This window comes from Trichosurus vulpecula, chromosome 8 (assembly GCF_011100635.1).
Source record: "Trichosurus vulpecula isolate mTriVul1 chromosome 8, mTriVul1.pri, whole genome shotgun sequence".
Classification (NCBI taxonomy): Eukaryota; Metazoa; Chordata; class Mammalia; order Diprotodontia; family Phalangeridae; genus Trichosurus; species Trichosurus vulpecula.
The window spans coordinates 30,362,347-30,387,700 of record NC_050580.1 but is presented as its reverse complement, the minus strand read 5'-3'; the positions used below and the strand labels follow the sequence as shown (position 1 = coordinate 30,387,700).

Below are 25,354 nucleotides of genomic sequence, written 5' to 3'. Positions count from 1 at the left end.
GTCCTTTTTTTAAGTATGATAAAAATAATATTATAGGCAGCAGGTTATAATGGATAGGATGCTGGACTTGCAATCAGGAAGACCTAGCTTCAAATCTGGATTCAGATCTCACCCTAGACACTTGGAGCCATTTTATTTTCTTTGGCCTCAGTTTCCTTGTATGTACAAATGAGGCAATTGGCCGTGATGGCCTCCAAAGTCCCTATCATTTCTCCATCTATGATCCTGTGAGTTAGAATTCTTGAAGGAGGGAGTACGAAGTTCAGGGAACAGCTTGTCGCCTAGTTCAGCTGGGACATATATCCTATCAAGGGGTATCATTTGAAAGAAGAATTGAAAGGTAAATCAAATCCCAATTTGGGAGAACCTGCGATCTTTTTCTTTTAGAAATAATATGCGTCATTGTTTGTAGCACTTTGTAGTTTGCAAATCAATGGACATTCCTTGGTTATTTGATCCTCCCCTGTATCCTTTGAGGTAGATTCTGTTTTTGGGCTCATTTTCTAGATGATGGAACCCAGAGAGGACACATGAATTGTCAGGGTCACCCAGGTCAGGAGTGTCTGAGATGGGGATGGAAAGTTCATCTTCCTGACTCCAGTAGAAGCAATCTCTCCACTCCTCCATCATACTTTTCCTGGTGACAGAAGAGAGAAAGCCGTTTTTGTGGATTTTCAGTGCATAAAACTGTATTGATGGAGATAACAGTTTAGGATGAAAATGTGACATATTAATTTGATGGTGACATTTTAGAAAATGGGAAAAACGCATCTGGGCCTCCTTTGGGAGAGCCTGTGAATGCCTTTACCTTGCTGTGTCTTTTGCTTACCTCCTGCCATTGAAAGGATAGCAGCTCATACATACTCCCTAAATGTCTGAAATCTAGGACAAGGGTTTCACAGAAAGTCCAGCTAGCTCATCTGGGCAGATGGCTGACATCTCAGCCAATTGGGTTAAGTGCAAGCTTGACATGTTCAGAGTCTAAGCTCCATTAACCTCAAGTGACCACTTGACCTTGAATGAATATTTTACTAGACAGGAGCCCAAAATGTAAAAAAGCAGAAGTCTGGAAGAAAGAGAAAAAAATCCCAGAAAAGACTGGCTGATGAGCAGACAGGAGGTACCTGCCAACACTCTGTGTGAGATCCTTCTCCAAACTCACCATAAGCCCATCAAGTGACATATGTCATGTTCTACAGATGGAGAAGCCACAGCATACGCATGTATGTAGTACAGATGTATTTATCACAGAGCGGCTGGAGGTTAAATTTGTTCAGCAGACTGCCAGCATCCATGATTTTTAGGGAAGTGTTGTTAGGTGGTGGGTAGTGGCTCAGGTTGATTTGTTTCACATGGAAACCATGCTGCCTCAGACCGGTTCCATATTTTCCTCATAATTCTGGGATTAGCATGACCTTGCTTTCCCCCTTCTATGACTATTACTTTCACTGAAGAATGACCTTGATGCGTCCGTATTGGCATGAGGTTGGCCCAGAATTTTAGAAGGCTATGTGAGCAGAGTGTAAACTATGGCACAAACTTGACCAACAGCATATATATGTGCCTGCCTTTCCACAATCCCACCAACATTGACTTTTGGCATCTTTCATCATCTCTGCCCACTTCCTGGCTGTGAGGTGAAACCTTAGAGTTGTTTTGATTTTCATTTCTCTTAGGTTTGGAACAATCAGTCATCTGGTGGCTAAAAGTTTGCAGTTCTTTTGGAAATAGTCTCCTGCACCAGAATGAAACCTCCTGGAGGGAAGGAATTCTTTCACTTTTGTCTTTTTCTCCTTAGTTCTTGACACATAGTAGGCACTTAATATAATTTTCTTCATTGATTAAACTGTTGATATCTTTTTACTACTTATCAATTGGGAGATTGTTATTAATCATATATTTACACTAGCATCAGACCCACATTAGAGATCCTACTTTATGCAGAAATACTACCACTCTGAGAGCCAGCGATGCCACTCTGTATGGGGTACATAGTAGCATTTTTTGGTAGTAGCAAAGAACTGGTTAAGTAGATGCTCCTTGAGTGAGCAAAGAGGTAAACAAATGATCATTACCAGATTGGGCCTAGAAATGTCTGTCTTCTGTGGATTCACCTAATAGATAAATATTATTGTTGTCATTCAGACATTTTTCAGTTGTATCCTTCTCTTTGTAACCCCATTTGCATTTTCTTGGCAAAGATACTGGAGTAGTTTGCCATTTCCTTCTCCAGCTCATTTTACAGATGAGGAAACTGAGGCAGATAGGGTTAAGTGACTTGCCCAGGGTCACACAGCTAGTAAATGTCTGAGGCTATATTTGAACTCAGGAAGATGAGTCTTCCTGAGTCTAGGCCCAACACTTTATTCACTGTGCCACCTAGCTAAGTGTAGAGAGAGGCTCATCCCCAAGTTAGTTGCAGGGTAACATTTTTGTACAGTCTAACACTTGAAGGACTGTATATCACAGAACCAGAGAACCTAGTCCAACCATACCTGAGAAAGGATTCCCTTTACAGCATAGCCAATAAATGGTGCTCCTGACTATGAGTGGAGACCTCCAAGGAAGGAGAAGCCATCTCCCTCCCCAAGCAGCCCATTCCTTGGGAAGGATTTCCTCATTGCTAGCCCAAATTCATTCATTTGTAACTTCTACCCTTGACTTCACCTAAGAGTCTTTGGTCTTTCAGTGGAGGGAGAACCCACAAGATAATAAATCAATAATTCAGTGAGTAATAAAATAGATGTCATTTATATAGCATTTTAAAGTTTTTAAAGCAGCCTACATACATTATCTCATTCAATTCTCACAACAACTCTATAGGAAATGGAGGCCCAGAGAATTTTGTCCTGGTCACATAACTAGTTAATATTTTGGGAGGGATTTGAACCCAGAGCTTCCTGACCTTCAGTCCAGTGTTCTATTGATTACACTAGATCTTTGAAATACTGAAGACCAAAATCCTCCAGGTGATGCAGTTTTCTTTTTATCTCCCCGAGAGCACTGATTTCCAATTTGTCTTGCCACCCACGTTCCTTCCCCACCCGTTTTAGAATTTCTGTATCACCTGACATAGAAATACCTCCCTCTCCACTAACTCTTTAGGAAGCCCAATGGGGGAATGGTGTCAGGCATTTAAGCCAGGCTTTCTAGCAGGCCCCCTCCCTCAAACTCAGGTGTCTTCCTCATGACTATTTCTCATCCCAACAATAGCCGGCAAAGGCCATAAGTGCTCATCTTTTTTAGTTTGCATCTGCATGTGGACCCCAGAGATCTCACTTAGGTCATCCTGCCTCCTGCCTATATAATTCTGGGCCTCACTCAAAATGAAACTGCTTTTATTGTCCCGTCATTGGGTTAAACCAAGGAATGCTATTAAAAGAAAAAAAATCCCAATCTTCCCCTCCAATCTGTGAGGGCCTTGGCAAAAGTGATGCTTTGATTCGATTCGACAAACATTTCTTCATCCCCAACTATGTGTCAGTTGCTGTGCCAGGCACTAAGGATAAAAGAAAGTAAGTGGTTCTGGCCCTCAAGGAGGCTTGAAATCTACTAGGTGAAACAAAAGTATACAGATAAGCAAACACAAAATAGACACAAAGTAATTTACTTGTGTGGGAGGAGGAAGGGCGACTAGAAGAAGGGAAGGTAACTAACATTTATTAAGCGCCTACTATGTGCCAAGCACTGTGCTAAGCATGTTGCAAATATTATCTTATTTGATCCTTGCAACAACCTGTGTGGTAGTCCTGTCATTATGCTCATTTTACAATGAAGGAAACTGAGGTAGACAGCAGTTAAGTGACTTGCCCAGAGGTGTCTGAGGCCATATTTTAACTCATGCCTTCCAGACTCCAGGCCTAGTTCTCTACCCACTGGGTCACTGTGCCTTAGAGTAGGTATGGAGATTCGTTTTTTTAAATGACATATCATAAGTGAAATTCAAAACAATGCCAATTGTATTTTAAATGATTTTAACACGTCATATTCTATAAGACCAATAGTGTTAGAAAAAGGGATTTTGCTGATGCAGAGGTTCAATCTAGGGAGTCAGTACGGTAAACTAGAGGATGGAGTTGGGAGGAACTGAGTTCAAATTCTGCCTCTGAGACATATTAACTTTGTGACCTTGGGCCCATCACTTAGTGTCCCAGGCAGCTCTCAAATTATAAACTGCAGAACTGCTGTTTATCTGCCTTGGTAAAGGAAGTTCCCCATATCCATGGGGGGAAAAAGCAGAAAGAAAGGTCTGAACAGAAACAAAGAAAAAATTCTTTCTTTGTCATTTCCCTTCTCTACAACTGTCACTGGTTTCCTAGTACCTCAGGGTAAAAAATAGAAACTCCTCTGACACTTAAAAACCTTCAACATCAGCTCCAACCTCTTTAATCAGACTAATTTCGCATTGTTCTTCTTTTAATAGTCTATGTTCCAGTCAAAATGGTGTACTGGGTGTTCTCCACAACCCATAGTCCACCTCCTACCTCTTAGAATTTGCATAAACTATCTTCCATGTCTAGGGCTAGGTGGCTCCATAGTGCTTAGAGCGCTGGGCCTGGAGTCAGGATGACTCATTTTCATGAGCTCAAAACTGACCTCAGACACTTACTCACCATGTGATCCTGGCCCAGTCACTTAACCCTGGTTGCCTCAGTTTCCTCAACTGTAAACAGAACTGGAGAAGGAAATGGCAAATCACTCCATTATCTTTGCCAAGAAAACCCCAAATGGGGTCATGAAGAGTTAGACATGACTAAACAGTAGTTCTCCGTATCTAGAATGCTCTCCTTCCTTACCTCCACCTGTTGGAATACTACACACGGCTACCTCAAAGCTTGGCTCAAGTACTACTTCCTAAGTACATTTTCCCCTGATCCTTCATCCTGTTGATATTTTCTCCCTCTTAGGAATTACTTTGGGTATATGTTGTGGTACTCCCCCTTCTGCCCTCTTCCAACCCCCATCTAAGCTCCTTGAGTAAAATCACTGTTTCACCTTATCTTTGTATTTTGATTGCTTAGCCCACTGCCTACCACATGGTAGGCACTCAAGATTTATTTAAGTGAATGCAATATTCTCTTTTTAGTTGCTCTATTTTCTTTTGCCACTGAGGGCTATATCTCACCCTGAGGGCTATCTCACACCATGGAGCTCAAGCAGAGCTGTCCTTTATGGTTTCGGTCAAGAAAGATTTGGATTTGCCTTTTAACCATATGATTTAGAGCCAGAGGGATAGATCTTAAAGCTCATCTAGACCAACCAATCCTTTCATCCTCCAGAGGAAAAAACTGAAGCCCAGAGACAAGTGACTTGCCCAAGATCACGTGGCTAAGAAATGTCAGAGCCATAAATGGAACCATAGTCCTAATATAGCTCTGCTATGCTGATTATTAAAAGTCTAGGGTGGGGAGAGACACTCAACACCTGCAACTTGAGAATATAGAGGGGAAAAGCCCATTTCAAAAGTAATCTTTTAAAGGATTTATTCTCAGCATGCACAGTGATGGAAGCTTAGAAGTGCTAACTAAATATAATATTACATGTTTATGTATTTATGTATGTTGTATGTATATATTTGAATTGTAGGGCAGCTTCCTAACCTTTCTTTTATCACATAAATAGGATCGTTGTTTTTCCTTTCATTAATATTCTGCTGAATCCCTGAATATGGAGGGACATTAGTTAACTTTTGCCATCATACGTCTCTGCTTTTAGGAAGCTTCCTATGGAATAACTCCCTCCTTCTCTCCATCCCTCCCTCACCTCTCATTCTGTCTCTGTCTCTCCCTGTCTTTCTCTTTGTCTCTCCCTTCTCTCCTCTTCTTTATCTCTCTGCATTTAAGCATCCTTATGCTCCTGACAACTGAAAAACATCCATATGGAGAGACTCCAAAGGGTAAAAGAAGACTCTTTGATAAAATTCCCATGTGATGTTATTTAAATGTAAAATTCAATTCATCCATTTAAAGTGCCTAAGATGTCTGTATTTCTACCTTAGTAAGTGTGACATAGAGAACACAAGTGCATCAAAATCTGGCAGTACTTCAATGTCAGCATTCTGAAGGCCAGTCCTTAAGATCAGAGGACCTGGCTGTAAATCCTGGCTCTGATCTCTGTTACCTGTGTGACCTTGGGAAAGTCAGTGACATTTCTGGGCCTCCATTTCCACATCTGCAAAATGAAGATGTTAGATTAGTTGACCTTGGAGGTTCTTTTAAACTCTGGATTTACGAAACGTTCTAACCAAGGTAGGAAATGACACCAAATATGAAATAACTCCAAGTATAACTTGGAAATTATTTTAAAAAAACTAAGTTCTAGATGTGAGTTTATTTTCTTATACTTTGCTTCTTTCTGAGGAGCAAAAACACCATTTCCATCTGTTTGGGAAATATTCTGCTTGAGCACTTCCATTCTACTGGGCTACACACTATGCATACCTATCTAAAGTAACCCAAGGTTATTTCAAGTAGCAGAAAGCACTATCATGGGGTGAGGGGAAGGAGGAGGTGAGACATGATGATAAATCAGGAAAGGAAACTGGGAAAGAGAGAATAGGCCAGGCAGGTAGGAGGAGCATCAGGAAGAGCAGAATCCGAAAAGTCAAAGGAGGAGGACATCTCCAAGAGGAGGGGAATGAGCGACTGTGTCAAATCAGACTGGGGACAAGTGGTTAAGAGATCATGGGTGACCTGGTAGGGGGCACTTTCAACCACGGGTGGGGTCAGAAGTGAGAATGGAAGGGGCTAACAGAGGAGTGGTAGGTGAGGAAGTTAAAAGCTGTTTAGATGTTCTTCATTTAGTTTAAATGATGCTCATATGCTCAGATGGATCCGAAATCACCCCTATGTGGGTGTTCTCTCCAAAATGTGACCCATCTATGTCTGCAATCCTATAATAATAATAGTAGTTGTTGTCATTGGCATCATTGTTATTAACATTTATATAGTCTTTTAAGTTTGCAAAGCACTCTACAAAGATTTCATTTTGTTCTTCCAACAACATTGGGAGTTGGTAAAATTATTATCCCATTTTACAGGTGAAGAAATTGAATCACAAAGGTTAAGTGGCTTCCCCAGGGTCACAAACTAGTAAGTGTCTGAGACTGAATTTGAATTTTGGTTTTCCTGACTCCAAGTGCAGGGCTCTATCCATTGCACCACCCAGTTGCATATGTGACTCTCGTCCTTGTCTTAACTGAAGTTTCACATGGGGGTCCATCTAATGTGCTGGCAGTCTTCTTGGAGTTCTCTTGACATTTTGAAGATAACAGTCGCAACATGGGCTCTCCATCTGTTATCTATCCCTCTCCATGACAAACCATCTTATTCATATATCATCCCAACGGATCTCAATAAGCTGAATCTAACAAGATGATGGATAGGGATAAATATAAAGTCTTGGGCAAAAAATCAACTTTACAAGCATACAGTGGAGGAAGTATAGATGCACAATGATTGCTTTGAAAAAAGATCTAGGGGATTTTAGTGGATCATAATATTAACATGAATCACCAGTATGAAAGGGCAGCCAAGAAAGCTGATGGGATCTTGCTTTGTGTTAAGGGGTCAGAGCTTCTAGGAAGAGGGAGGTGATAGGGAGTCTCACTGTATCCTGCTCTCATCAGACCTCATTTGGGATTTTGTCTTCCACTCTGGATGCCACAGTTAAGAAGGACATTGATAAGCTGAAGAGTATCCAGAAGAGGGTAACCTGCTTGGTCATTGTGAGTCTTTATCATATTATTGTCAGTAGATGAAACTGGGCTTTTTAGCCTGGTTAAGGGAATATTCAAGGAATACATGATAGCTTTCTTCAAGTACTTGAAAGCCTGCCATGTGAAGGAGTGACTAGATTTTTCCATTTGGTACTGGAGGGCAGATCTAGGAGTAGTAGGTAGAAGTTGCAAAGGGGCTAACTTAGACTTAGCATCAGGAAAGACTTCTTAATAATGAGAGCTATCTAAAAGTGAGTTGGGGAGCCTTGAAAAGAGGTTGGTTCCTCTTCCACTGAGGTCTTCAATCAGTGTGACTGGACAGCTCCTTGTGGCTTCACTTATGGGTTGGTCTGAATGGCTGCTGAGGTCTCTTCCAGCTCTCAAATTCATGTTCAACAATATTCTTCAAATCCCTTTCTATTTTGTTGTCCCTTGTTTAAATAACTTGAGATTTTTGCCCAGCTTCCATCATTTCCAGTTGCTGTTGCTATCCATAGGGCTAGGAGGGAAAATAAGGGGCTTTGCAAAGCATGTAACAGTGGTTTGTGTCATTGACCCCTCATGTAGCTCTTCAGTCACGTTCCCACCTATTGTATTGGTGAGTTACAAGCAGACCCAACCTGGAGAGTCTGTGCACTAACTTGGGATCTTTGGGCTGGCTGGCTGCTTTCCTTCTGTGGTTCAGAGCCCTTATTGATTCAGGGCTCAGACTTAACCTGTTATTTCTCCCAAAGGGCATAATTAGAAACTGGAGAGTAGAAGGTAGAGTCACACAGAAATAGAGTCATGTGGGATTACTTATGCTTTCCACTTGCCCCTTGAATGCTTTTTTTTTCCTTCAGTCCTTCTAGGGTCATAGTGAAGTATTTTTTTCCTTTATTTATTTTTCCCATCTACGTAATATGTTCCTTTCTGGGAGACCTCTTCTGGCATAATAATCATTGTAAACCTCAGAAATGGCAAAGGCTATTCCTACCTACTTTTGAATTGTGTGACTCTTATTTGACTAAGCCCTAGATTAATAAGCCTCCTGCATGCAATGGACAGGACCATGTGGCCCTTCTTTGGGTGGCATTTGACACCATTGATATAGTTGGCAAGGGGTTGTAGATACCAACAGGAGAAAAAAAGTTGTTGCCCAACTGAATGCCCAGGAAGGCTTCATGGTGACTGTAGGATTGTGGATCTTCTTTATATGACACTTCTATAGCCACAGCATCATTCAGGCCATTATCACTTTTTGCTTATCTTATTGTAACAGCCTTCCAGTCAGTCTGCCTGCTTCCAGGCTCTTCCCTCCCTCTCCAATCCATCCTCCACAAAGCTGTCAAAGTGGAAACCTTTGAAACCAAGGCTGATCATTTCACCATTTCACTCCCCAACTCAAGAATCTTCAATGATTCTTTATTGCTTCTAGGATACAAAATCCAAAATCCTCAATTTTACATTGAAAGCTTTCCATGATATGGCTCCCACCACCTTTTTGGTATTACTTTATGTTGCTCCCCAATCATATAGTCTTCTATCCAGTCAAACTGGCCCATTAGCTGTTCCCCAGACATGGCCTCCATCCCTTTGCATATGTGTCCCCCCATATCTAGAGTGCAGCACTTCCTCTTCATTTCCCATCCTTTATATTCTCTACTGTCATTCAAGATAGATAGGCTGGCATAGTGCATAGAGAGCTAACCTAGAAACCTGGAAGACCTGGGTTCAAGTTCTGCCTTTGATACATGCTGGTCGTGTAAACCTGGGCAAGTCACTTAACCTCTTAATACTCAAGACAACTCTTTAGGACAGGGATTCATAAACTAGGATGTGTGGAGAATTTTCAGTGAACTTGGATGGGAAAACTTATATCTTATTTTTCACGAACCTTTGATTGTTTTGTAACCCCATGTATCTTATTTTGTACATGTAAAATTGATCATCTGAGTAGGGGGCTATAGGTATTGCCAGACAGTCAAAGGTTCAGGATTCACAGAATAGTTAAGAATACCTGTTATAAGACTCTAAAATTACCATAGCTCTGGATCTGGATGGATAGAGATAATTCCTCCTGGAGGGCTCCCTACACCAAAGAAATCACAGGTTCATTCCATAGCCTTATCTTTTGTCTTCTTTCAAAGTCCAGCTCTGGCACCACCTTCTTCTGAGGCCTGGCCTGATCCACTGGTACTTATATATATCCTCTCTCTCTCTCTGTCTCTCTCTCTCTCTCTCTCTCTCTCTCTCTCTCTCTCTCTCTCTCTCTCTCTCTCTCCCCCCCCCCTCTCTCTCTGTCTATTTGTCTCTCTCTGTCTCTGTCTGTCTCTCTCTGTCTCTATCTGTCTGTTTGTCTGTCTCTTTCCCCCCCTCTGTCTCTCTCTGTGTCTCTGTCTGTCTCTCTCTGTCTCTATCTGTCTGTTTGTCTGTCTCTTTCCCCCCCTCTGTCTCTCTCTGTGTCTCTGTGTCTGTCTGTCTGTCTCTGTCTCTGTCTCTCTCTGTCTCACTTTCTCCTTCTCTCTTTTCTATTTACTTCTCCAGGTGAGATTCCCCAGTAGAACATAAGCTCCTTGAGGACAGCGAACATTTTGACTTTGTCTTTGTATTCCTCACATTTTGTGTACTGCTTAGTACAAAAAATATTTGTTAGATTAAATTGAATTATTCCCATTCTCTTTGGCAACTTTGAAGCCATTATAAGGAGTATCTTTGTTCTTGTTGACATTTTAAAAGGAAATTTTATATGTTCTTTTTCAAAAACATAATTCAATTTTGTTTTCTGTTGTGAATTCTCTCCCTCCCACCCCCACCTCCCCTACCCATTGAGAAAGTAAGAAAAACAAAACCTGTTACAAATCTGTACAGTCAAGTAAAACAAATGACCACATTAACCATACTTTCCCCCAAATATACTTTAGTCTGCCTTCTGAGCCCATCATCTCTCTCTGGAGGTAGCCAGCACGCTTCATCATAAGTCCTCCGGAACTGTGGGTGGTTCCATTGTTCATCTATCATTTTTGAAACAGACCATTTAGTGTTTCTTTATACCAGGGGTTCTTAACCTGGGGTCCACAACCTTTTTTTTTAAATTTAATAGCTATATTTAATATAATTGGTTTCTTTTGTAATACCATGTATTTCCTTTTATGCATTTAAAAACATTATCCTGAGAAGGGGTTCATGGATTCACCAGACAGCCAAAGGGGTATATGATACACAAAGGTTAAAAATCCCTGCATATGCATTAATATTTACATAAACATGATCGTGATGACTTGACATGATCACAGCATTTTAGTGGGACCTTAGTGTCTATACTTGGAAATGAATCATATCTGTAATATCCCTCCTAAAGGGTATTCTAACCTTTCTTGAAAACCTCTAATAAGAAGCCCTGTACTTCCTAAAGCAGTCCGCATTATTTTGAGGGTAACTCTAAATTCTGGGAAGTTATTTTTTTCTCTAAATTAAATTGAAACCTGCCTTGTTGCAATTTTCCCTCCTGCTTCCTGGTTCTGTCCATCGGAGCCAAATGGAGGAAATTTCATTCATCTTTCACCTGATTGCTTTTTGTATGTTTGAAGACAGCAATCGTTCCTTCCCCCTTTACCCTCCCCACAAGGTCTTCTCTTCTCCAGCCTAAACAGTCTTATTTCCTTCAGCCAATACTCATGTGACATGATCTTGAGGCCCTTCACCATCCTGGTCACCCTCCTCCATGTGTAGGCCTCAGTTTTCCAATATCCTTCCTAAAATGTGGTGTCTACATTGCAAATGAAAAGCCTTCTCTTTTTAAGGCTAAACATTTATAGGATCATAGGTTTAGAGCTTGAAATTTCCCTAGATGCATTTTATTCTAAACCTTCCATTTTACTGATGAGGAAACTGAGGCACAGTGGTTAAATGACTTAGTAAAGGAGCTGGTAAGTGCCTGAAGCTGTATTTGAACCTAGGTCTTTGTGACTCCAAGTCCAGAACTCTACTATTCCATGCCGTTGCCATCCCAGTCATTGAAATGGCTTTCCTCTGTTGGTAATCTTCTAATAGGATTATAACTTAAGGCTGATACACAGTACCCCTCATGTCTTCTGGGAAGGTAATATAATAACTGCATATTTGCATCACTCTACTTCCAGCCAGAGGTCTTAGAAGAGAGGGATTCTCAAGATTTTATTTCAGCTCTGATATACTCAGATCAATGGTGAAATAAATGGCTGGTTAAGTGAAGTGTGCTGTGTGTGTGTGTGTTTGTGTGTGTGCTCTGTGTGTGTGTGTGTGTGTGTGTGCGTGTGTGTGTGTGTGAGTGTGTGTGTGACAGAGGACTTAATTGGGTGATCTCTATCAGAGATCCACTGGGAGGTAGAAACAGCTGCCTCAAGGTCAGACAAAATGAATAGCAGAGTGGAGTTTCTGCTCATGTTTCTGTGTGGTACTTTTCCATCTATCTTTTGCTACTTAAGTGGCCTTCCCAATGGCATTTTTCCCTCCACACAGGTCATTTTGAGAAAGATAAAAGAAAGTGTACTCTTTGCTGGAGACCAGTTAATTTCATCAAAATCCTTCCTAAAAAAATGTCCTCTTTCCTAAGGGTCCCTCCAAGATGGGGAATCCTTTCATTGTAATGGATATATAATTAAAATAAGACTTGTATATTAATTTCCATTTTGTGCAGATACATCTGCAGACAACTTTCTTGTTTCCTTTGGGGGCATACCCAAAGATCATCATTGAATATTCAATGTCTTGTGAGTCAGCGCTTTTTTTTTCCTTCACAGTCTGCTAACTGTGCTAATGTGATGTTGTTAACTTGCTAACACTTGGATGTCTTTTGAGAGATTGTGTGATATAGCACATAGAGAACTGTATCCAAATCTCACCACTGCTACCTACTGACTCTGTGACCCTGGGTAAGTCATGGATTCAAAGCTAGAAAGGGTTTTAGAGGACTAGTGGAAGCCCTTTATTTTTTTAAGTGAGGAAGCTGAGGACCAGAGATGTCAAGGAATTTGCCTAAATTGTAAATATCTGAAGTGAAATTCTAACCCAAATCCAGTGCTCCATTCAGTATGCCACACAGTTGCCCCCAGGAAGCTCTCCAACTATATCATTTGCAGTTGCAATGATGGTTGTAGATGAGCATGGGGAGAGGGGATTTGTCGCTGGAGGGCTTCCTTCATCAATTAAATCATATCCTAGGACCAATAAACACCTTGCTACACCCCCCACACACACACACGTACGCGCGTCATCACCACCACCACCACCACCGTTCTGACATCTTTCCTCACCAACATGGTGGGGGACAATACAATCAAACTAAGGGGTATCTGATCTAGGGAAGTGCCAGAGAGCCTTTTCACCCCCATTCTCTGATAGTGATCAGAAGGTGAAATGACAAAACCTGAGATGACAGAATGGCTGCTGGGGAAACATTATTTGCTCTCTCTAGCAATCATTTCTGCTGTTCTAACTCGAATATGATGTGGAGAAAACCTGGCAGGGAAGAATGATGCCATTTAGCAATTGCCAGAGTGACAACTTTTTGGATAAGCAATTTCACTTTTGGAGAACAGGTGCATGGTTTGAAGTGTTTGGGATGCAAATCTGAGCTTAGAGGAGAGAGAGTGTAAGACTGATGGATGGGGTTGAATTGCTGTAATGAAAAATCTACAAACCATTAGAATAGTCTGGGATTGTGATAGGATCCCTCCGGGAGAAGTGAGCTTTCCCATGTTTGACATCTTCAGGCAAAAGATGAGTGGCCCCTTTTCAGGTATATTTTGGAAAGGATTCTTTTTCAGGTATGGTTGGGGTTAAATGGCCTCTGAGGTCCATCCTCCCATTCATTATCCTCCATCTTACCTCCCACCTTACCCAGTCATTTCCTAAGCTCCTTTCTGTTCTAGCAGAGCACAGATGGTCATAAGCAGCAGTATCTTATTTCATTCAGTCATTTGATTGCACTTCACTGGAGTCTTATCTCATCAATGTGGGTATTTTTTATAATGGTGCAGATTGAAAACAACTCAAACCTTCCAAAAGCCTGGGCTGGAAAACCAAGGAAAAGTTAAGAAAGAGAGATGCAGTGAAGTGCCAGGTACTATATAGTGGTGAGAACTTGACTTGGAGTTAGGTAGACCTGGGCTCAAATATTGCTCCTGACATGTGGTAGCTGTGTGACCTTAGACAATTGACCTAACTTCTCTGAAACTCAGTTTCCTTATCTGTAAAAGGTGGGGTCGTCATTCCTATAATCCCTATCTCACAAAATTGTTATGGGGTTTAGAAGAGATAATGTATGTAATGTGTTTTGTGAAGCTTAAAACATACTAAGTACTTTATTATTATTACTAGAAGTGAATCCAACCGTCAGTCACTCATATTTTCAATTAAAAATGTTCATTGAGCACCTACTATGTGGAAGGCATGGGGCACCTTTTATGTGTAAAGTGTATCATTAAGTACTTTAGGAGACACAGAAATGAAGATGTGGCGCTCACATGTATTCTGTAATACTTAGAGATATGTGGATTTCACTTTAAGGAAGTACTATCACAGTGCAAAGATATCAACAAGCATGGCATTTCCATGCAGCTTTCATTATTCAGTTATCTTACAAGTCTCACTTATTGTCTTCTTTTCCTGGTCCAAGGGAACGTGGGATTTGGGGGAGATTATTGGAGCCTCAGGATATCGTGTTAGCATAATGGAGCAGCCAGAGGGCCTACAAGAATAGCAGAAAGAGATAAACAGAGGATTCACTGATCAGGGCAAAACATTTCACCTGGTATCACTTGGCCAGGCACGAGCAGACTGATTACCAGATGGTAGCTTGGAGAAATGAAAACCAAGTAAGGACATGACAGCTGCCTTGAATGTTTGAAGAGCCATCATATGGGAGAGAAAATAGATTTGGGTTTGGCACAAGTGGACAGAACCAGGAGTAATGGGTATAATTTCCAAAGTAGGACATTAAGCCTGGCTGTCCAGAAGGACTCTAGCAATGAAGACTAGCCCAAAGAGGAATTGGCTGAGCTAGGAGGTAGAGGTTTACACTCTCCTGGAGGTCTCTATGAAATGACCATTTATCTGGTACGTCGTGGAGGGCATTCTTGTTGGGGTATGGGCTGGACTAGGGTTCCCTTGCAAGTCTGAGGTTCTTTTTTCTTAAGAGCTAGGGAAGTTAAATGGTTAAGGGGTGGGAGAATCAGGGGAACCCAGAGTTTAATAACCCAGGCAGCAGACCAATGTAGATGGCTAGTCCAAGATGCCACTTTGGGTTGAAGATAGAATAAGCTGGAGTTCATGGGACCCAGAGATGCAGTGGCAAGAGGCCAGTGGAAATGAACTCTTGGCTATGTCTGTGTTTGAGCCCTGATCACTAGCCTGGCCCTGGCATTTATGACTCATATTCAGCTTTCAACTCAGGGCTAAAACTTAGGAAATCATCTTTCCTCTAAGATGAATGTACGCAGGGGCAGGAGGGTGCTGTAGGCTGATTGGAGAATTATATAAGAACGACCGACTCCAGAAGAGTAAAGATAACAAAACTAAATAGCACATCGGTGCTCAGCACAGAGTAGGTACTTAATAAGTGCTTACTGATTTGACTTCCCTATGGTCCTTACATTTTATAACATTCTTTCCTCACTTCAGGGTAGGACAAGCATTACTATTCCCATTTCGAAAGTAGGGAACCTGGTCTGAAAGGGCTTGCTCAGCTCAGTCACACAATTAGCCAGTAAGCGGAAGAGCTGGGACAAGCCTGAGGCTTCTATATTTTCAGTCCTGAGTTCTTCCCAGCATGCCTCAAATGAGACACCAGAACTAATATGGTGCTAGTGCTGAAGGCTGCTAGGTGGCACAATGCGTAGGGTAGGTTGGACTCGGGGTCATCAAGACCTGAGTCATGTTAGACCTGTGTTCTAATCCCGCTTTGGACACATTGACTTTGTGACCCTAGTTCTTCGCCTCTCAGACTCAGTTTCCTAAAAGGGGGATAATGTTAATACCTATTTCATAGGGTGTGAAGATCAAATGAGCTTATCTATCTCTGCCTAATGTTTTGCAAACATTAAAGTGCTATATGAAAGTTAGTTATGTTTTTTGAAAAAAGAAAAAGAAAATGACTTTCCACAAGGAAACAGAGGTTCGAATTGGGGTGGAGGAAATTGTGGGAAGGGGAAGGAAAAAGTTGAAAATTGATATGATGGTGTTACAAATATTTATGTTTTTATTCATTTAAAATACAGTTTTTGAGAGAAGAGAGACAGTTTTATAGAGTGGATTGCAAGCTGGTCCTGGAATCAGACAGGCCTGAGTATGAATCCTTCCAGGAACCTATACTGGTTGTCTGCCCCTGGACAAGTCATTTAACATGTTGGTGCATCAGGCAGCTCTCTAAGACTAAGCAGCAGAACATGTGATCTGCTTTGGCAGAGAGAATGTCCCCATCAAAAGTTTTAGTAGTGAAATCCTAGGTTCAACTCTCCCCTCCCCCCATCCAAAAGCAGAGAATTTATGTAGAGTACATATTATGGTGGGGGTGGGAGGAGGACCCTGCATTTTTTCCTTCTCGATCTGCATAATGCCATTTTAGAAAAAGACTCCATTTCAGGTGTAAGGGAATCACAGCTGATTCTTATGGTTTGCTTCTCTGTATCCCAGTTCTTCTGCAAAACCTTCCAAAAGACAAAGCCAAAGACAGAATTTGTGTGTGTGTGTGTGTGTGTGTGTGTGTGTGTGTGTGTCTGTGGAGACAGAGTTAGATAGAGAGATAAGACAGATAGAAAGATATTATAGATAGATAAGATAGATGGATGGAGCATTTATGAAGTGACTATAAGCTTCTTGAGAGTAGGGACTGTCTTTTGCCTCTTTTTGTATCCCCAACGCTTTGCACAATGCTTGGCACATTGTAGGTGCTTAATAAATGTTGATTGATTGATGGCGTACTTTGTGCTAGGGACTATGCCAAGCAGCAGGGTTCCAAATATAAGAAAATAAGATGGTTCCTACTCTTGAAGATTTTTCATTCTAAGAAGAAAGACAAAATATAAAGGAGGGGCCAGGATTTGGGAGAAGGTATATGCATCTGGGGGGAGGCTGCTAGTGAGGAAACAGAACAGTTTAGAGAGTGAATTTAGCATGACTAAGGCCCTTTATGAAATGGCATTTACAGCTAAGGACTTAGTAATCAAGAGGTCAGGCTTATAATCTTAGAACACTATGAGCTTATGTGACTTGGCCAAGGTCTCACAGCTGGTATGTCCAGAATTAGAACTAAAATTTTCCTGGTTTTAAGCTCAGCTCTCTGTTCACTACCTCATACTGTCTCTCAAGTACTATAAATACCTGTGGGAAGTATCTTATTCAGAAACCCATTTACTCAATAAACAAACTTCTCTCTGTGTCGGCTGATGCTTCCCTTTGTCTTGCTTCATAACAGTATATGGAATAAAACCATTTACTGACATACATTCTAAATGGCAAAAATAGGTTTTCATGCCATGGTGTGTGCTCTGTTTCTCTGTCTGTCTCTCATACATGCATGTATGTGCATACATTATTTTAATACAACTTCAAGATTGCAAGTATCTCTGACTTTGTCATTGTGCATGCTTCATCTCTTTGTACTAGACAACCCCTCTGTAACTTAGCAGAGGGTCTTTGTGAGTTTCTATGGCAATAAAACCTGCCACCTGTGATCAACTTGGGGATAAGCCTCTCCAAACTTACCTGGTCTGGTTCTTACTTGACAAACATATTATATATCACCCATATTTGAAGTCTTCCCTTCTTGGTAGGACCTACTAAAGATCTATTGAAATTGGCTTTAGCAACGCAGGGCCTCCTCGTCACAAGAAGACCTTGGAGGAAGAGTTCTGAATCACCAGTCTAGAGCTACAAAGGACCTTGGAGGTCATTTAATTTAAACCTTTTTATAGGGAAGTGAAGTGATTAACCCAAGGTCACAGGGATCATGTCAGAGATAAGATGTGAATCCAGATGCCTCGCCTCAGAACCAACTTTCTACTGCATCTGTGGAAGACAGTATTAAAAATAATATTTATTTAAGTTGTGTCTCTGCTTGAGAGTCAGTGGTGCCCTTACCCTGACTGCCTCTAGCTAGGAAAAAATCTGGTTCCTTTGGGAGCTATGATATGTCAGGGTGAGGTCAATAGAAGGAAGGAATTTTAGGTACATTATTGTACCTACTTATATACCTGTTGTCTCCCTGGTTAGAATAGAAACTCTTTGAGGGCAGAGACTGTTTTTGCTTTTTCTTTACATCCCAGAATTTAGCACAGTGCCTGTACATTGTAAGTGCCTGTTGATCGATTTCAGGCAAAGTGAGACTTAGGTATTAAGAACATAAGCATGGAATCCATGGAAAAGTGATTCGATTTGATTAAATTCAGCTAACATTTTTAAGTGCCTGCCAGTTGCGAAGCATTGTGGTTGTGTGTATGTGTGTGTATGTGTGTGTGTGTGTGTGAGAGAGAGAGAGAGAGAGAGAGTAAGAGAGAGAGACAGAGACAGAGAGACAGAGACAGTGAGTGAGTATTGGAGTTGTGGCTTCTTTAGTATATGGAATTCCTTCCACGAATGCAAATCAATTCCTCTATTAATTTCTATTAAAGTAAAACTTCCTTGAGAGAAGAAACCATGTTTTGTCTCTCTTTGTATCCTCAGTGCTTAATAAATATTTGTTGACTGACAGCTGGGACATTAAAAGATTAAGTGACATGTTCTTAGTCCTAAAGGCAGTATGTGTCAGAGGCACTTCTCTCAGACTTCAAGGTCAATCCTTCACCCTTTATACCAAGCTCCTTTTTCAAGTGCTGGGGATGCAGAGATAAAAATCACAGTCCCTTCCCATCCTTCATAGGACCTACATTGTGCTAGCAGAATGCAAAAATGTATGAAGATAAGTAAATTGAGGCAAGAGAGAACATTAGGGACAGCTCCCTGTAGGAGGGAAGCTAGGCCTGAAGCAAGCTGAGAGATTTTGAGAAGCAGATGTGAGGACGGAATGCAGTCTAGTTTAAGGGGTGGGCACAGCCAGTGCAAACATGTGGTCACAGGGCATGGATTGAATTCAGGTGGTCAGATAAATCACTGGGGACTTGGTAAGTGTTTAAGGCTAATGGAACGATTTCGAGGGTCTATTAGCCTGAGCTGGCAGTATTATCAATTATATCGGGACCGGCTGTGTCCTAGAGCAGGCACTGGCTTGCTTCTGCCCTCTTTTGTCATGCTAGGACCACCATCCTAATTTATTAAGCACCTACTATGTGCCAAGCACTGTCCTAATGCTGTGACTACAAAGACGAAAACACAACTATTTCTGCCCCTCAAGAGGTTAACATGCTGTTGGATCACAGTACACACTTTGACTCTATTTACCACGTACGAGGAAACATACAAGACAAGTTGCTTAGTGTGCTCTTTTCACTGTTCTCTGTCCCTCCCTCCCTTTCTGGAATTATAATTAAACAATATCGCCATGGTTACTGGAAAAGATATATTGATCTACTTCCCCCTAGTTCCATTCACCTTTGTTGTTGTTCAGTTGTGTCCAACTCTTCTTGTCCCCATTTTTGGGGGATTTTCTTAGCAAGGATACAGGAATAGTTTGTCATTTCCTTCTCCAGCTCATTTTACAGATGAGGAAACTGAGGCAAACAGGGTTAAGTGACTTCCCAGGATTACATAGCTAATAAGTATCTGAAGCTAGATTTGAATTCAGGTCTTCCTGATGGCGATGCCTGGCATTCTATCCACTTTGCCACCTAGTGGTCCCTATTTATATTCTATTCACGATCTCACCACAAAACCCATCGCTGGCTACTACTTCCCTTTTCCCTCCCCTAGAATGTAAACTCCTTCTTTTCCCTCCCCTAGAATGTAAACTCCTTGTGGGGAGGGACTGTCCAACACTTGGCATAGTGCTTAGTACACAGTAAGTAATAAATGCTCAAACTGTCATTCAAGATGGTGACCCAGAACAGTGAGACAGAGTGTAGATCATGGCACATGAGTATCAGTGGAAGAACCTGGATAGATTTAGCTTAGACTTAGTGGGGGACACTGTTCATGTCTTCAAATTTGTGGAAGATTTTGTGCCACTTAGACCCAGAGGAGCAAAGGGGAAAGGGGGGATTTAAGAGATGTGGATTTTGGCCATATTCAAGAAAACACCTCCTAAGAAATTAGACCTACCTTTGGAGGTCCTGGGTTCCTCCTCATTGAAGTACTCAAGATAAAACTGAATGACCATTCTTTGGATGTTGTCAAGATTTCTGTTCAGATAGGGCTGGACTAAATGGCCCCTGAGAGATCCTTTCCAACTCTGAGATCCTGTGAAATTGTAGCCGTCAGCAGAGACCTTGGGAATCATCTAGCCCAGGTTTTCTTCGTGTGTGTGTGTGTGTGTGTGTGTGTGTGTGTGTGTGTGTGTGATGGACCTCATTGGCGGTCTCATGAAGACTATGGAACTCTTCTGGGAATATTTTTTTAACTGAAAAAAAAATCCCAAACAAAACCAAAGACTAGAAAGGAAACTGTTTATATTGAAAGATAATTATCAAAATATTTTTTAAAATTAAAAAAAAACCCAACAGACCCCAGGTGAAGAAGCTTTGCTATTAGTCCCTTCTTCCTCCCACCCCATTGTGAGCTGATTTTACATAGGTAATAACCATGTAGGCACCAGGATGTAAACTTGTATAGTCTGGTCCAAAGTCAGCATTTGTCATATTGCACCAGGCTGCCCCCTGCTGGTTGGGGAAGGCCCCTGGGGCCTCTGGTAAAATGGAAAGATTGGAGGTGTCCTGGTTTCTAGGAAGTTTTTACACTAACTTCAACAGTGATACATTTGGAATTTGGTGAACTGGTATGATCATCCTGCTAATATGGAAACGGAAAAGTTTTCATTTCCATATTAGATCTTCTAATTATATCTGAGCAATAATGAAGCAATTTGATTGTCTCTTGGAACCCCTTCTTAATGGCAAAATTGCATTGGAGGGCCATTTTCGGTGATTTTAATTGCCTTAATTTTTGCTGTTAAGCACTGAAGTGGAGAGTTTGTACTGACAGAAGCCATCAAGGAGCAAAAGGCAGATGGAGTGAAGGGGTGGGTTTAGAAACAAATGAATGAATAACATCTGTCCCATAGGCACAGTACCTTAAAACTCTTTGCCAGTCTGGATGGCTGAATGACTTGGTTTGGCCTCCTGTCTTCCCTCAACCCTCAAGAAGATTCTATTTTAATAGATAAGAGATGAATGCACCAGTGCAAGGGGGTGATTTTCCTCCCCACCCTCCCCCAAGGGGATCTTTATAAACTAGTTTCCTAATATATCTCTTCAGTCTATTAATGTGTAGGGGCCCAAATGGAGAGGCTCATTAAGAAAGAAGGGAAATAGAACTAGGGAATGAAAAGCAGGAAAGGAAAATGATGTTGAAAAATGGAAAGAGCATTCAAATCGGAATCAGAGAAAATGGGTCAAATCTCAGTTTTGCAATTTACTAGATGGCCTCAGTTTCTTCAGCTGTTAAATGGATTGACTAACATCTAAAGCCCCTTCTAGCTCTGTAGCCTATGATCTTATGAATGAAAAAAAAAATCATTAATTAGTAGGATCTTTAGAATCTCAGGAACAAGGCCCAGATTTGTAATTAGAAGACTCAGCTCCAAACCTCAGCTTGACATCTTATCTGGTGACCTTTAAAAAGTCACATAAGATTTCGAGGCTTTGGGTCTGTCATCTGTAGAATGAATATAATACCTGAAGTCCTTAATTCACAAGGTTGTTAGAAAGCTCAAATGAGATAAGGCACAAAGGCACAAGGTGTCCCAAAAATCTTAGTGCAGTTGTATATAAAGTACTATATATAAAAAAGCCCTTCTTTCCTGCTCTCCTCTCCTCCCTTCACACTCTGTAAAGTGAAGGTTTTGGACTAAATTATCTCTGAAGGTGCTTAATTCTATGCTTTTAGAATTAGACATTTCATCCAACCCCCTCAAGACTAAAGTGAAGCCCAAAGCACTGATATATAGTAGAAGCACATGATAAAGTCAGTTCGATATTTCCTGAGTATATGCTGTGACCTGGGCAAACAAAGACTAAAAGAATAGTTCCTGTCATCAAGGAGCTTACATTCTAAAAAAAAAACCTAAATTTTTTATCGACCTCTGTTTCGAATCCTGCTTCTGACACATATTGTCTGTTTGACTGGTCAATTATGTCCCATCTGGCCTGTATATAGTTTGTTCATACCTAGTCATTTGTGTGTTGTCTCCCCTAGTAGACTGTGAGATCGTTAGAACAGAGACTTTTACCTTTCTTTGTATCCCCAACACTTAGCGCAGTGCCTGACACAACAGACGGTTATTGACTGACTGGCATCTCATCACTCCAGCCAGCTCTTGAAGGTAGTAGAGGAAGGCTCCAATTTGGGAACTCTCTAGCCCCTTGAAACCACATATCTAATCGCTATCTTTATCTTTTGTTTTTATTTCACCCTCATTCCCTAATGTATGATTGTTTTCTCCCCTCAACAGAGAAACATTTCTATAATAATGAAATAATAGTGGTCCAGTAAAACTAACCAACATATTGAAAAAAATTGACATTATACGCAATGTTCCACACCCATAGTCCCCTGCCTCTGAGGAGGTCATGTCCTACCGAGGATATAATGATGTCTATGTGCAGATGTATGAGTACAGAAGTAAATTAAAAGTGATGGAAGGAGGAAAGGCCTTTTTTTTAAGAGATAACACTTGAAATAAGCCTTGAAGAGAGTTCGCTATGGGGTTCTAAGACATGCTATTTTCTTGTCATAAATTTTCATTTGAAAGATCTTCACCAAGACATACATTGCCTCCTAGCAAAAGGAAATTTTAAAAGGGCTGTGGAATTCTAACCCATCTAAACTTTTTCTCTCTTTTAGAATTTAGTAATCTTGGATCCGCTAACAGTGAGTGACGAGCAAATCCGTCCCTCTCTTGAGAAGCGCTTAGAGGCCATAATCAGTGGGGCGGCCTTGTTGGCCGATTCTTCCTGCACACGGGACTTCCACCGGGAGCGCATTATCACTGAGTGTAACTCCATCCGACAAGCTCTCCAGGACTTGCTATCGGAATATATGGACAATGTGAGTACCTGGTTTTCTTATGCTATTTGCTATTTCAAGTTTTCTCTGAGGTTCTCTCTCTCTCTCTCTCTGTTTCTCTCTCTCTCTCTCTCTCTATGATGAGTTATACATGATTCAGTTTGTGAGGTGTCTATGGATGCTTCTCAATCCATTTTACATTCGTAGCTAAAATATTCTGGAGCTTTCTGGATAGTAGCGCTTGGGAGTGGACAAGTTGCCCAGTGGGCAAAGTTGTTGGCTTCTTGATATCAAGTTCTATGGAATGACTGAATTTTCACTCAGATCTTGAATGCACATTGTGATATGAATGAAAAATGTTTGAGGACATTTGATCTCGAAGTTCCTCAGAAGGCAAAGACTGAGTGAAATGAAAGTTTTATCCCACGAATGTGTCATCTGCATGATTTGGTAATTATCAGGGTATGGGTTGAGATGTATTAGCTAGAAATGATATGACTTTTCAGGTGTGAAATTATACATTAGTTCAGCAGATGTGCTTATGTGAATGGTTGAAATATTCTAATATTAGTTGGTAGTTCTTTGAAACCATATATGATATGTGACAGATTCCCATGGTCTTAACATATGATTAGTTTGGTCCTTTATGAGGAGTCTCTTAGCCAATAAAAATAAAGAGGCAAATATATTTCATTCATAGAGAGAAGATATTCTGGTAGCCATATATATCTGTTTTTCTGGTTCTAAAACTAAAAACATTTCTAGCAGAGCTGCTCCTTTTTGCTAAATGTCTGTCAAGGTCATTCATGAACCGCACTGAGAAGAAATTTTCATTTTAGTGTGTATGTCTCTACACACAAAAATTATATACATCTATATGTTGTGTGTGTGTGCATATGGAGAGAGTGACAAAGACAAAGAGATTAGATGCATCTATGACAGCTTTTTTTTCTGACCTTAGGGTTAAAAAGTATGAATTCAAAGCACGTCAATATGTTCTGCTTCATTTTTCTATCTGCCTTTTATTGGCAGAGACGGTATGCATGTTGTTAGGTTTCTTGACGCATTCATAATACCTAGAGAACATCTTTATGTGAATGAAGTATACCATTTAGGTAGGTTGGATTCAAAACCATGGCCAAGTGGGTATTAGGAAATGAATGTGAAAATGTGGGAAAAATCCAAATTGAGACGAAAATGTGGAGGTCTTTGGTTCTGAGTTATAGAGGTTGTTCCAATAGTATTCCAACTTTGCTACTGTAGTCTTCACCTTAAAGAGCTAGTCTGACTCTGATTTCTGTGACATTCTTTCTTGGTTGATTAATTTCTTAAATTTCGCTTCCATCTATATTTGAGCTTAACTAGGGGAGCTGCTGGGTGGATAGAGAGAATGGGAGAGATGTGAGAAATCTTGCAAAGATAAATTGGACCAACGTAAGTTGTTTCTAGTCTTACCCTTTAGATTTTGTAAATGAGGAAATTGACACTTGGTCAGTGAATAGGAATGATAACAAGAAGAGGCATTCAAGATGTCTGCATCTTTTTGGATCCTCACGACCACCCTGTGAGGGAGGTGATATTATTATCCTCATTTTACAAATGTGGAAACTGAGGCAAACAGGATTAAATGACCTGTCTAGAGTCACACAGCTAGTAAGTGTGAGATAGGATTTAAATTCAGGTCTTAATAATGCCAAATCCAGGATTCTGTCTACTAGGTCACCTAATCACCACTAATAAGATAATCCTGCTCTTTCCAAGCCAGTCTGGTTTCGATTACCAATAAAAATAATGTAAAAAATAAATAGGGGTGTTATTTACTCTTTTCCTAAGGAATTATATCATCCTTTGGTAGTGTATGTTGTAAAATGTTTTATAGTTTGTGAGTTCTTGATCTTATCCAGTATATTTCAAGATACCCGAAGGGAGGGGCTGCTTTGTTTTTTGTCTTTTTAGCCATGCTTAATTGATGCTATGACTCCATTTGTTGACACTGCCTTGTTGACTTAAAATGTAATACCTCCACATTCCTCAGTAAATGGTCCTCTTTGAGTTCCTAGATCTGGCTCATTCTCCAATCCTTTCTACTTTTTTTTGGCTTTTTTTTTGGAGGGGGGAAGGCAGGGCAATTGGGTTAAGTGACTTGCCCAAGGTCACACAGCTAGTGAGTGTGTCAAGTGTCTGAAGCCAAATTTGAATTCAGCTCTTCCTGACTCCAGGGCCAGTGCTCTACTCACTGTGCCACCTAGCTGCCCCCTTTCTACTTCTTTTCCAGCAGCTTTCCCATCTTGGAGATTCCTTTGCCCTGAGGTCTCCTGTCTTGACTGGTGAATCACCATTTCATGTGGGAAGGTCAAAAGGAGGAAGGGTTCAGGGGGAAAGATGATGAGTTCTGTTTTGGACATATTGAGTTTAAGATGTCTACTGGACATCCACTTTGATATGTCTGAAAGACAGTCAGAAATGCAAGCTAGGAAATCAGTAGAAAGGTTGGAGGAGGATAGGCAGATTTAAGAGTCATTAGCA

At 40.9% G+C, this 25,354-nt stretch overlaps 1 protein-coding gene across 3 annotated transcripts in view; it reads left to right on the top strand.

The window, feature by feature from the left end:
• Nucleotides 1-25,354, top strand: part of CTNNA3 (catenin alpha 3) — a 1,949,360-nt gene that overhangs the window by 431,459 nt on the left and 1,492,547 nt on the right. For all 3 annotated transcript variants that reach the window (XM_036734544.1, XM_036734545.1, XM_036734546.1), the window contains exon 7: nt 22,667-22,870. In XM_036734544.1, the coding sequence (XP_036590439.1) occupies nt 22,667-22,870 (204 nt within the window). The remainder of the gene's footprint in view (nt 1-22,666; nt 22,871-25,354) is intronic.